We start from the raw sequence: 13,706 nt of genomic DNA, 5'->3' as shown, positions 1-13,706 counted from the left end.
AAACTAAGAAATAAAGAACTTCAAATCGAAAACAGAAAGTATAATATATGGTCAATTCATTTTGAAATTGAACAGTTAAATTGTCGTCTGCAGACAAAAATGAACAGGAAATTTATTCAATGTCTCAAATTTGACTCTTTTCAGTGTTTTAATTTAAGTGCTGATCCATAATAAGATATTATACAAATAAATAATATAGTGAACTGAGAAAGTGACTGTGTATGTTCTGGTCTTCATTGTGTGTACTTTAACAAGATTTATTAATTAAAGATTCATAAACAGAACCTTAAAATCTATCGTAGTCTGTTATGTTAAATATAATGTTAAAAGGGGGGGACGTTCAAAACCATTCATGTGTTCACTGTGTGTTCACCGACCTTCGGGTGGTAGGCGTGGCACGACTCCGGCCGCCGCCGAACCTTCTGGGATTTCATCCTGTTGCACTTCACGGTGGCGTTATGTTCACTGTCGTCAAGGAAAACACACTGACAACAGATATTTTCTGTCATTTAAACCAGTTTCTGTTTTTCTGGTTTCAACAAAATAAGCTCAGATTTTTGTGATTTCTGAGATTAAAATATAAATTCTCGGGGAAAATAGTTAAATTTTAAAAACAAAACTGTGTATGTGACTTGAAATTAGTCCAAAGAGACTTGTGGAAATGTGGAAATTCAAGTATCCAGTAGCACACATAATATAATATAATATAATATAACATAATATAACATAACATAACATAATATAAGGGCATGGTAGAGCAAAATAAAACTGAGATAAGAAAAGTAAGAAAAAATATTCATATAACATATACATCCATATAAATTATGTACATCAATATGTTATGAGCTAAAATATTAGAATAAATAGAAGAAACTGTGCCAAATTAAATATGCATAATGTATAAACTGCATAAACTTAATATAATACTGTATGTAAATTATAAAATATGAATAACATTACCATGATTTAGATCACATTATCTCTAGATTTCTTTCTATTCCTATATATAAGGTCATTTTTAGGCAAATTTTAGACTTGAAGTGTGGAAAAGTTTCATATTATAACTTCCAAACTGTCACAATAATGGTCCGATGAATATTAATTTGTCGGATCTAAGTGAACTGTCCGTGGTCCTTGAACGCATGCATCAATCAATCAATCAATCAATCAATCAAACTTTATTTATAGAGCACTTTTCCTACATAGCCATGTAACACAAAGTGCTTCACTGTAAAGGATATATTTGATCTCTTTGGGCTGCAGCAGGATGGGTCCGTACTGACGGGAGCAGTCGCAGTCGGCCTGAGTCACCACCAGAACCAGGTTGCTGTCGGGGATCTGCTGCACCACGAACATCCTGACACACGACCAGACGCATCGTTAGAGCCGATCAGTCGTCAATCAACCACTGATCACTCATCACAAGATACACTGCTCAATCATTATCAACATCAACATTATCTATCAGATTATAAGAAACATAGATAGATAGATTTCTTTATTTCAGACCTATAGGAGATCCATATCACAGTATAAAGGAACAGCAGTAAAAATGTATTAATCAAAAAATAAAAAAAAACACCAACAAAGAAACAATGCATACAAATGTACCTACTCACCAACTGACATTACAAGAAATATTTAAGCGCTAATCTACGACGGGGTATTAGGGCCACATTGACAAATAAAAAAATCACAAACTTCGAGAATAAAGTCGTAAATTTACGACTTTATTCTCGTAATGTTGTGACTTTTTTCTCGTAGGAAATGTACGACTTTATTCTCGTAATATTGTGACTTTATTCTCGAAGTCTGTGTTTGTTTGTTTTTCTCAATGTGGCCCTAATACTTCGTCGTACAAATCAATCACCATGACAACAATAATTGTTTACTATCTTTATCTTTAAGTTTGTAGTGACCCTTGGTGTTGTAGGTTTGTGAGTCACTTCCTGTTTCATGGAGAATTTCAGAATAAAACTTCATGGAAACAATTGTTTCTCAGGAGTAAAACTGTTTCAGCTTCAGCCCCTAGATGGAGCCGTCGCTGTGTGTGAGTGGACAGGTGTGTGTAGGTGTGTGTAGGTGTGTGTAGGTGTGTGTGAGTCGTACTTCTGGCAGCGTCCACACTTGATGAGGCTGTTGGCTTCTCTGATGGACGGGTCGTACATGAAGCCGGGGTACGCCGTGTCACAGGGAACCAGCGCCTCCACCTTCTTCTGTTTGTGACCTGACACACACACACACACACACACACACACACACACACACACACACACGGTTTACAACATCTGTCTCTGGGAGGACGTTTCCTCTTCATGACCTCTCACACACACACACACACACAGATGTTTTACTCACTCGTGTGATAACCAGCTTTGGCTGAACGGATGGAGGTGGAGGACAGTGAACACACCACGGTGACCATGATGGAGATGATGAGGATGATGAGGTTGAAGATGAGGATGGAGAAGATGATGAAGATGAGGCGGCGGCCATATTGGAGAAAGATGATCGACATGAATGAGACGAGTCTGTTCTACTGAGTCTGGATTTTCCTTCTCTGTTTGTTTCAGTAAAAGTTTAAGACAACAACAACAACAACAAACACCAGGTCACGTGATCAGAGCTTCTTACCGTCCACAAAGTAGTCAGAGTGCCACAGGCCGCACAGGTTCAAGTCCAGCACGAACCTGAGGGGAGACACACACCTGGTTACACTCTATCTATCTATCTATCTATCTATCTATCTATCTATCTATCTATCTATCTATCTATCTATCTATCTATCTATCTATCTATCTATCTATCTACAGTATCTATCTAGGCCTATCTATCTATCTATCGTTCTATCTATCGTTCTATCTATCTATGTTTTTCTTTCTTTCTTTCTATCTACCCCGTCTCTCTGTCTTTTTACTTCTTTCTTTCTTCTTTTCTTTCTTTTCTCTCATTCTCTCGCTCTCTCTCTTTCTATCTATCTATCTATCCACCTCTCTCTTTCTTTCTACCCCCTCTCTGTCTGTCTGTCTTTATCTATCTATCTATCTATCTATCTATCTATCTATCTATCTATCTATCTATCTATCTATCTATCTATCTATCTATCTATCTATCTATCTATCTATCTATCTATCTTTCTTTCTTTCTTTCTTTCTTTCTTTCTACCTACCCCGTCTCTGTTTTTTTACTTCTTTTTTCTTTCTTTCTTTTCTCTTCTTTCTCTCGCTCTCTCTCTATCTCTTTCTATCTATCCATGTCTGTCTGTCTGTCTGTCTGTCTGTCTGTCTGTCTGTCTGTCTGTCTGTCTGTCTGTCTGTCTATCTATCTATCTATCTATCTATAAACCCTGGACACTCACATCAGAGCGTTGGAGAAGATCCACCTGATCAACGCCACGATGCCGTAGAACGGCTGCAGGACGGAAACAAACAAAACAAAACAAAACAAAACAGAAACTGTTCAGATAAAATCAGTTTTTAACAAAAAGTGACAGAAAAGACAAAAATCTCTTGTGACTCGTCGATTCTTCTGAGTGGATTTAACGGATAAACAGATGCGTAACCGCGGCAACACAGACTCACGCTGAGCAGAGGTCGGGCGCTGTTGGCATGGTGATGACTGTTCTTACACATGGCCTGGTAGTCAAACAACGACACTCTATAAACAAACAAACAAACAAACAAACAAACAATCAGCTCCATTCTGTCCATATGAGACATTTATATAAACATACAGAATAAACAGAACTGGAATCATTTCATGTATGTTAGTATACTGTATATATATCTGCCAATATATTTATGGAGAAATAAATAGGACGAAGGCGCCCCATACGCGTTAGGCGGCCCTTTGCTGCATGTCATTCCCCCTCTCTCTGCCTCCCCATTTCCTGTCTCTCTCAACAATCCAATCCAATAAAGACATAAAAAGCCCCAAAATATACTTTAAAACAAACATACAGAATTGTTAATGTTTGTTGTTTGAAATAAGGTTAAATACACATTTTTGTATGATATAATTGTAATGTGTTATCATACACATACAGTCTGTGATAATAATGACAGGTAGTTACCATGCCGATACTTCTGATTCAGGAGCCTATATTACATTTCTGTACAAAAACACTTCAGAAATCTGTTTTTCAAGCTCAACTGGAGACTATTTATTTGAGGTTTTTAATCTGCGGATTTTAAACATCCGGTGTGAACAAACCAGGGAGTTGAACAAGCTCATTAAAGTTTTTAAAGATGTGTTTTTCCTCCCAGAAACATCTGTCCACATCAGGAGCAGGACTGAACTTCAGACAACAGATTAATACACCTGATGAAACTAAACTGTGGAGTCAGATGAGTGTGTGTGTGTGTGTGTGTGTGTGTGTGTGTTATTCAATCATCCTACTTTTTGTACATCCCCATCTTGATGAGCGACGCCATCACTGAGCCGTCCACCTCTCCGAAGAAACGACCGACCTGCAGACGACAAAAAAACAAGTTAAACTGTCCTATAATGTCTGCTTGAATTAAAAATGTTCATTTACACAACAATACAACAAAATCCATAATGGTTAAACTTATGAAGATTTTACACTGGAGGGGACAAATATATAGATATACTGAATAGTTCACAAGCAGTAACAGTGTTTTTAAGTCTATTCAAACACATTCATTGGCATGATTTATATTTATGAACGTTTACAGCTCATTTCCTTCTCTCTACTGGTGATTGAGTATTGATTAGGTAGAGACCGGGCTTTCTTCCAGTTTATATCATCCTCTGTTTTTTTCCTGGAACTGTAATAAGTTCCTTTTGACTGATGAAATGAACAGAAATGTTAGAAAAAACAAAGTTTACCAAGGACAAATATTAGAAATTCACAATTAGCTGAGATCTAAAAACAAAGTTCAGACTAAAACGTCTTCTCAGTGATAACGGAGGTGACCGAACCACAGACTGTTCAGGTAATTACAGGCGCTGTTTGGAAGGACGTAGAGAAATTTTTATTTAACATAACCACAGTTAAGTATAATTTGGAGGATGAAGACATTATTTTTGTGGAATAAAAAAATAATAAACACAACATTGTTGAGCTTTTTATTTTATTGGGAAAAGTTCACATCCACAAAGCTAAAATGTCCAAAACAACCTGATTATTTATGTTGTTTTTAACTGAACTGAAACTTTATTTTGAATCTCTGAAATATATTGATGATGATAATAATAAGAAATGTTCATCAGCCTGTCAGTTTTATTCAGGATACATTATTTAAGTTCATCTACCACTTTATGTATATAGCTTCTCTTATTCCTATTTATTTATTGAATTCTATCATCTATTTATTTCATTATGTTTTATTATTTGTTTGTTATTATTCTGTTTAGTCTCTTATTTCATGTTTGTCTCAATTGTGTTTTGCGATTTGGAAATATCTGATTGTTTGTGTGTATTGTTTACCTACTGTTGTATGTTGTTCATTGTCAAAAGTCAAAATAACTAAGTTCCTATGGTTTCCTTGTTAGAAACTGATCAAAAATATTTGACAAAAACAAAAAGCAAACAACAGCTTTACAGTTTTCATAAAGAGTCAATCTGGATCAGACAATCAAAGTGTTCCTTTACATAAAAGCCTGACAGCTCAACAGTTAATCTCTCTGTGTGATTATATTCTCATACACTACACTCTAGTATAAACAAGTCCTTATTACAGATTATATTCTCCTTTTATTTCTCATCGTCTTGATTATTTTCTGATCAATAAAGTTTTGATCTTCTTTGTTCCGGCTCGTTGAGATTCAAGCTCCCAAGAACAAATCAAAACCATAGATTTCATATCATAAGTAGCTCTTACAAATATTAAAAACCCTGCCCCGACAAAGACACAGCGCCCTAAAGGACGACGTCTGTGATCCTAAACTGAATTATCCTCAATGCAATTTATCAAATTCCAGCAATAAACTTGTCTTTTAGAGGAGGAGGAGTAGGAGGTCTGGTCTCCTCCAGTCTGGGAGGAAAAACACAAGGTCTGGTTGTGGCAGAGAGCAGCAGGAGGTTGCAGCAGGAGTAAGGGAAGTGTTTCGCTGTGATTTAAAGTCATTTATGTGTGTATGTGTGTGTGTGGGGTGTGCTGGGCCTCCCTGACCCTCAGCAGCAGCAGCAGCAGCAGCACAGTGTGAATTATTTAGAGCGTTTTGTCTAAGCAGCTCTGTTCACGTTTACAAGCTGCTCTCTGCTGCTCGCTCCTCGTCTCCGCCCGGATGGGGTTTTCCCATGCAGCATCCTCGGTCAGGGAGGACGATGATGCTCACACTGAAACTGGACCCGCTCTGTGTTTTATCTGACAGCAGGAGGAGGGTAAACATGCTGAGATAAACAAAACAAAATATATAACCCTCCTGGAGGAGCTGTGCAGACGAGCAGGTTTTATTCTGCTTACGGCCGCTGAGGGAGTTTGATGAGAGCTGCTTCATTACAGAGAGGACTGGCTGTGCAGATATGAGTTACTCCCATCATTAAAACAGTGATGGACAGAAACAGAGCCGACCAGATCTGCTCTTGTTTTTTTTAGGCACGTTAGAATTAGAATTGGAATAGTCCTTTGCTGCTGTCATACCTACTACAACCACTAGATGTCACCTGGCATCAAAATCTAACCATGACACAAACATATGGACTTGTTTTCTGCACATCTTTTAATTTAGTGAATAAAAAAAAACATTATAACTTGATATTTTCTCCAACTAGTGTTAAAAATGTGCGAGCAGTAAAGTTTATGACGTTGCTGGAGTTCATATTGTTTTAATTTCAGGACATTTAAAGTCATGTTAACCCTGAGATATGGACAGAAATATCACCATCATATTCCTTTGCTACTGTCATACCTACTACGACCACTAGATGTCACCTGGCATCAAAATCTAACCTGGCAACAGCAAGATTTTTTACCTTAAAGAGATAGTTCAACATTTTAGCAAATTGGCCCATTGCCATAATCCCTATAGTCATAGCAGTAGGTTCGTTACCTTTATTTGTCGGTGTAACAGAGTTGTTTTAGAGGTAAATTCATGCAAAACCACTGATGTGCGTTGCCTTCAGGGACAGTTTTTCAGCAAGCAGTCTCTGTATTTGCCTAGAAAACGACTCTTCTGTTATTATCTCATAGCGTGGTGAATGTGCAGGTTACAACTTGTCCACCAGAGCGTTTTGGAGTTGTTGGATTGTGTATTTGATGAGTTTGATGAGGGTATTATCTTTATTATCTTTATCGTTATCCATGGATTGATTTCTCACCGGCTTTGTTGTAAATAAATGCACATGGCCAAGAAGAGGGTTAGAGACACAGAGGAGGAGAGACCAGACTGGCATAGTTCCCCTTTAACTCTGAGATTTGGACGGAAATGTCAGCTTCATATTCCTTTGCTGCTGTCATACCTCCTACGACCACTAGATGTCGCCTGGCATCAAAATGAACAGTTATAACAACCTGCGGCACTGACGGCCAATGGGCTCGTTTTCTGCACATCTGAAGATATTTTTAATTTAGTAATTGAAAAACCCATAAAACTTGATTATTTTCCCCACTAGTGTTAAAAATGTAAGAGCAGTAAAGTTTACAACCCTCATGACGCTGCTGGAGTCCGTGTTTTGTTAATTTCAGGACATTATGGGGTGGTATTTATCGGTCCCAACCTGTTTGCAGCCCTGAAGATGATCAGTGGACTGGAGCCACGGGTCCTCAGACAGGATCATTGATCACGCCGACATTTCCTCTGCCACACGGGCCAATAACGAGGCCGGCCGGCGTTCTGCTTGGTCACCCCGCTCACCACCACGCTTCCTCCCTCTGACCTATTTCTGTTAGTCAGCATCGACTTAATTTCTCTGCTGATTAAATATTTACCGTGCCCTGCAACGAACCGCGAGCTGCACCTTCAACACCGCAGCGGCTTCAAGCAACCAACCAGGGAGGACTCTGGGTGTTTCCACCAACTTCCTGTAAAGTCCAGAGCTCAGCGAAAAAACATGGAGGAAGCACTTCATCATAATATCTGCTTACTAAGACCACTGGGAATGCAGCAGACATGCAAATAATAAAGAATGAGCTGCTACAGTGAATGATTCTTGCTCTAAGGTTACTCTACACCACAACGTTTCACTGCTGTTTGCAGAAGCTGAGTCTCTTTTCCACCGTCCTTCTCCAGCGGGGTCAAAGAAATAATTCTGATTTAACGACAAATATCTGAAGCCAAAAGTAAGAATCATCCCCAACGAGACACAGACTCGGAGCTGATGAAGTGCTCCCCATCCGGCAGCCACACTATTGTGGCAACTTCCTGGACACTAGTTTCTGTCTGTCTCAGTGATATTGATCAGACATGGTGCATTTAATGTCTCTTCCTGCCTGGAAACTGAGCAATTCATCTTCTGACCAACTGCACAAGTTTATGTGAAAACACCAAATCGAGATGTTTGTGTTAAAGCTCCATACAGTATAAAGGTAGATGTCCATGTGTAGTGTGATTATAAAGCAGCTCTAGGTTCTATATTAATACTGTGAAAGTACCAAAGCCTCAGTCCACAGAGAAATGCACACAGCCTGTATTCAGAAACTGAGCCTTAAAACCAGCCGTCAGGACTTCCTGTCACTTTGTGATGTCACAACAAAGCAGTCATCCAAAGCCACGCCCCCCACCATCATCCAACAACTTGCAGGATTTGGTTTTTCTGAGTGTTTTATTCTGAAATCTGATCTATTTTTTATTGGATCACACAGAAAACAGTCAGCCAATCAGAAGAGAGGCTCAGAGCCTCTTACTCTCTTTTGATTGGCTGACACTGACCTGTTGTTACTAGAGCTGCAGAGAGAATATGGAAAACTACACTGAGATGGTTTTTGGTTCCTAAAACTGCACATATATATCTTATTCTGGATTCTGAACGTGCTTGGTCCGTCCTTTAAATGGGACCCCTGACCGTTTAAATCTCAGGGGGCTGAGTTAAACCAACCTGTGTGGTCGTTAAGGTTGGAAGTTGGATGATCCCCGTTTAGTTTAGTTTAAATGACCTAAACTGACACTTGACGAGTTTGGATTCATTGCGAGAGGTCACTGTGACTCCTCAGAAGCAGCCTGGCCGTATTTACACTTTATTATTATCATTATATAACAGATAATTCCACGGTTCGTTAGTCCGAGCCCGTGAACTACACACACACACACAGTGGTCTGGGTGTACGTCCAGTCAGGAGGTCCGTTTGACCCTGACAGCCCTGCAGATGCCACAGGGTGAGTGGATGACTAAGCCCTGAGCAGAGCCAGCTGCTGCTGCACAGCTGGCTGCCTCACGGTCACCGAGACACAACTGTAACACAAACAGCAGCGCAGGTTTGAAACACACTGACGCTGCAGAGAGAGAGAGATTAAATAAGTGGATATCACATCTGAGGAGGGGATGTGGGGCAGAGACTGTGTGTGTGTGTGTGTATTTATAGCAGCATATAGTGGCTCAGGATTAATCCCCAGTAATATGGCTCTTAACAGGCTGAGTTAATCCAGAGCTAACGAGCAGCTGTCAGATGGACAGCAGGCTCAGGGTCTGTGTGTCTCTACACTCTGCAACGTATGGAAGCCTGTTTTGTCCAAAATAGGCTTCTGTAGGTTTGTTTCAGACCACTTTCTCTTCTATGTATTAATTTTTTAATGGTCTTTAAATGACTAGAAACACAGTGTGGAAGCAGCTAACTCATGCACAATTTAAAATACTGCATCTCATCTTTAGCTCCGCCCCCTCCCACAGGTCAGACGAGCTGGACAGGTGCAGCTGCTGCTACATCTCCCTCCCTGCTAATGCACCGCACACTCTCAGATTAAGACCAAAAACTGCCCTCAAATCCTGTGACTCATCCAGATGTTGTTTATAAAAACATTTAAAACTTGATCCAAAGAGCTGAGAAGCTGAGAAATCTAAAACGAGACACCACAGACACCACAAAACTCATCCTGAGGTGGCCAAAAGAAAATTGACGTCCTGACATAAACCCAAAATGTTCCTGTTTAATTACCCGAGGACTTGAAGGACTTCCTCAGCTGCTTTTAGTTTGTTTCAATAACCTAAAGGAAACCGACAACAACCAACAGAGTTTGGACGATAGTGTTTGTGTGCTACCTTCAAGGAAAATCAGACATCCAAGACTCCAGAGTCAACAAAACAAAAAAACGTAATCCACATTATTCTTTTCAAAACATCCAACTGGGTCTAATTGTCCATTTCCAGTTCACTGTATCAAACTATATAATTAGTAAACACTGACGTGATGAAGTGAGACCAAAAATCAATGTAGCAAGTGACGTATGATTTGATCAACAGCGACGTATCATAGAGTTATTATTGTTGTTGTCAGGGGAATAAAAAACTGAACATGCTCAGGTCATAAAATAATAATTAAAGTCCATGCACTTTTTTTTCAGATACCTTTTCTGTTATAGAGTAAATAGTGAAAATTAAAGTAAATGTTGATTTTAAGTATAATGTGTACACTGAAATGTTTAAAATGAACTGACTCATGTTCTATATTCTGTTTAGTATCGGTTTTCAAATTTAGAGAAATCCCTGAGTATATAAATGAAAACACACTGTGTCCTCTGGGTCGTCTGTTAATTGCATCAATTCCTATTTCAGAGTTTTAGAAATAAAGCAGAAGTCGGAGCAGACGACCTAACTACTTATATTTGTTTCTATTCTATTCTATTGGTCACTTGTTATTGATCACAATCACTCATTAACTGCATGTTTAGCCTTTGAAGAACAATCCATAAAACGTGCAGTCGCTCCTTTATGATGCCATAAAAATATTTTTTTTGCTATTGCTTTGATTACGAGTGGCTGAAATTACATATTGTGCATTTATGTTCAGCAATTTTGTTTTTCAAATTTGTTACTATTTTTCAAATTCACAAAAAAAATACCACACAAAACAACAACAACATGATTTTGGTATTAAATATCTTCCATTGACGCCCAGGTCCTACAGCAAACTCCACTATATTTACTAACACGTTGCACATCCTCTGCTGCTTCGTTGATAATTATTTTTGTTTTCAATTTATTTAATTGTTAATGACAATAAATCAACAATAACATCCACTAACACATTTACGCTGTGACATTTCCAGGTTTTGGATCTCACCTCGTTTCTCTCTTTGGACAGCACGATGAAGCCGTTGTTGTCGACCAGGAAACAGTTCAGATCCTGGACAGGAAGTAGCAGAAAGAAGATTTTCAGCATAAAAGAAGTGATGGTGAAGAAGGAGAGTGAAACGGAGGGAGGTGAGTTAACTTACCACACTCTGACAGCTGAGCGGACACACGCCCTCGATGTCCGAACACTGAGGGGAAAAGATGAGGCACAGAGGTCAAAGGTCATCGAGTTGGAGGATCTAGCTTAATAATATATGTTTATCAATCAATTATTGGTCTGGATCATTAAAGGATGTGATAAGTTACAATGAAGCGTCAATTGTTTCTTTTCTATTCACTTTCGACACACTGAGGTCTAAACCAATAATCAATAATCACTTACATCTGTGTCCGGAGGCTGAAGGCCACAAAGTGAGGAGTGGAGGAGGATGCAGAGAAATAAAACAACAACAACAGATAATCATTAAAATATAAACAAATGACAATATTTTAACAACAATTTCTAAATTCAAACCATAACCAGAGGAGGAAAATACAGACTTTCAAAATAAAACCCTAACATGCAGTTGCAGAGTTTAGTTTTAACACTGAACTTGGTTTAAAATGCAAAACATAACTCATCAAACTTGTGACTACTGCACTTACTGTATGTGACCTGGGACTGTCACAATAAAAGGCCACTTTAGAATGTAGACATTTATTTTGAAAAACAAACAAACAAAAAAACATTAAATAAGCTGGTCTGTGGATTTCTCATGACTTGGGCGACAGATCTGCATTTTTTGATGTGAGAGTCATGAACCAGAACATTAATTGTAGAAATCCATAATTTGGTGCGATGGAAAAGTAATTTTTCAAAATAAAAGTGAAGATTTAAAAGCCTTTTATTGTGATGAACCCAGTTTGTACCTGTGAAACAGTCATGTTGTGTGATAAACATCTGTCATTGGAACTCATGACAACTGCATGTGACCTGGGACTGTCACAATAAAAGGCTACTCGGTAATGTAGACTTTATTTTGAAAAAAAAAAAAGACATTGAGTAAGCACTGATCTGTAGATTTCTCATGATTTGGTGCTGAATTAATGTCTTTTTTTGTTCAAAATAAAACTGCACATTTTAAAGTGGGCTTTTATTGTTACAAGCCGAGCTCACACCTGTGCAACGATCATGTTGTGTAGTAAATACTGTATGTTGATTCACACACCTGTTAGGTGGATTGAATGTGTCACTAACACTGACTTTAATAACTTATAAACCTCTGTGCCTATATAGAAATATAAATACATCTAAAAGCTTCATAATCAGGACACAAATACATAAAGATCAGTTTTTATTTTATGAACCTTGAGATTCTTCTGTGAATCAGCAGCGACAGGAAGTGAATGTGCTCTGTGGATGAATGTGAGGCCAGATGAGTTAAAGTCAGCGGCCGGGCAGCTTTGTGAATACATTAATCCGGCCTGTCACAGCTGTCGGCTCTCGTTAATAACGTTATCTACACCATCAACCTCTATAGGACGTCCGTCCGCACACGTTTGGCTGCTGCAGCCTCCTGCCTCCGCTTCACTGAGCTGCAGGAGACGACCACAAGGTCAAACTCCTACAGAGAGAGAGAGTGTGTGTGTGTGTGTGTGTGTGTGACTGTGTGTGTTGGTCTGTCTTATGTCATATTTGGGGGCTATTTCATTAATGAGACGGGAAGTGTGTGTGGTCAAAGGAGGTTTCCCCGGGAGGCTGCGATGCTCATTACACCGGATAGATCAAAACAGAGACCTAAGTCCTTAATTAATTAATTGGACCCAAAACACGAATGAGTCAAAAATCAAAACAAGTAAAGTTTGTCCCCCAGGGAGGGAGGGAGGGGGGTCACGGGTTCATGTTGTGTACGACTGAGTCATCATCGTTTGGAGCTGTGATCAGTGGATTTGATCATTTTCATAGAGAGCCTGAGTGGAAGCAGGAAGTAACGGTCGCCATGGGACCTCAATTTGGAAAAAATCTCCATGTAAGTGAATGGGACTCTATAAATTTTATTTTTGTTGAATTGTGTCATGAGAAAAATATCTGACCTTAACCTGTTTAAAACATTGTGTTTCATGCCAATAAATCAGTAGTTTGTTGTAAAACGAAAATCCGTAACCAGAAAGACTACAGGTGGCGTAGGTGACGTCACACACCAAATGTCAGCTACTCCACTTCCTGTTACTCTAGGTGTCCGTAGAGCGTCATCACACAAAATAAATTCTTCCGTTGCTGTTTTAGGACAAACATGAAACGCCATGCTTTAAACAGGTAGAGGTCAGATATTTTTCTCATGACACGAGTCAATCGAATCACAAAATAAAACTTTGACTCCCGTCCACTCACATGGAGATTTTTTCCGAATTGAGGTCCCATGGCGACTGTTACTTCCTGCTTCCACTTAGGCTTTCTATCCACCTTATTCCGAACGTCAAAACTGGAAGCCGGTTTTGCTCTTCCGGTGGAATTTTAGGTTTACGTTTCCATGGT

The 13,706-nt window shown here is 39.0% G+C and overlaps 1 protein-coding gene across 1 annotated transcript in view; it reads right to left on the bottom strand.

Moving 5' to 3' along the window:
* Positions 1–13,706, bottom strand: part of LOC146986132 (voltage-dependent calcium channel subunit alpha-2/delta-4-like) — a 71,477-nt gene that overhangs the window by 616 nt on the left and 57,155 nt on the right. Inside the window, exons 29-39 of the mRNA XM_085779788.1 lie at positions 11,574–11,588; positions 11,335–11,379; positions 11,181–11,243; positions 4,399–4,469; positions 3,582–3,657; positions 3,359–3,411; positions 2,635–2,690; positions 2,359–2,379; positions 2,110–2,227; positions 1,237–1,357; positions 378–455 (exon numbers count right to left, since the gene is read on the bottom strand). Of these exons, the coding sequence (XP_085635914.1) occupies positions 378–455; positions 1,237–1,357; positions 2,110–2,227; positions 2,359–2,379; positions 2,635–2,690; positions 3,359–3,411; positions 3,582–3,657; positions 4,399–4,469; positions 11,181–11,243; positions 11,335–11,379; positions 11,574–11,588 (717 nt within the window). The remainder of the gene's footprint in view (positions 1–377; positions 456–1,236; positions 1,358–2,109; positions 2,228–2,358; positions 2,380–2,634; positions 2,691–3,358; positions 3,412–3,581; positions 3,658–4,398; positions 4,470–11,180; positions 11,244–11,334; positions 11,380–11,573; positions 11,589–13,706) is intronic.

This window comes from Trachurus japonicus, chromosome 6 (assembly GCF_045865225.1).
Source record: "Trachurus japonicus isolate A0001 chromosome 6, Traja_1.0".
Classification (NCBI taxonomy): domain Eukaryota; kingdom Metazoa; phylum Chordata; class Actinopteri; order Carangiformes; family Carangidae; genus Trachurus; species Trachurus japonicus.
This window is presented reverse-complemented; position numbering and strand designations above follow the sequence as displayed.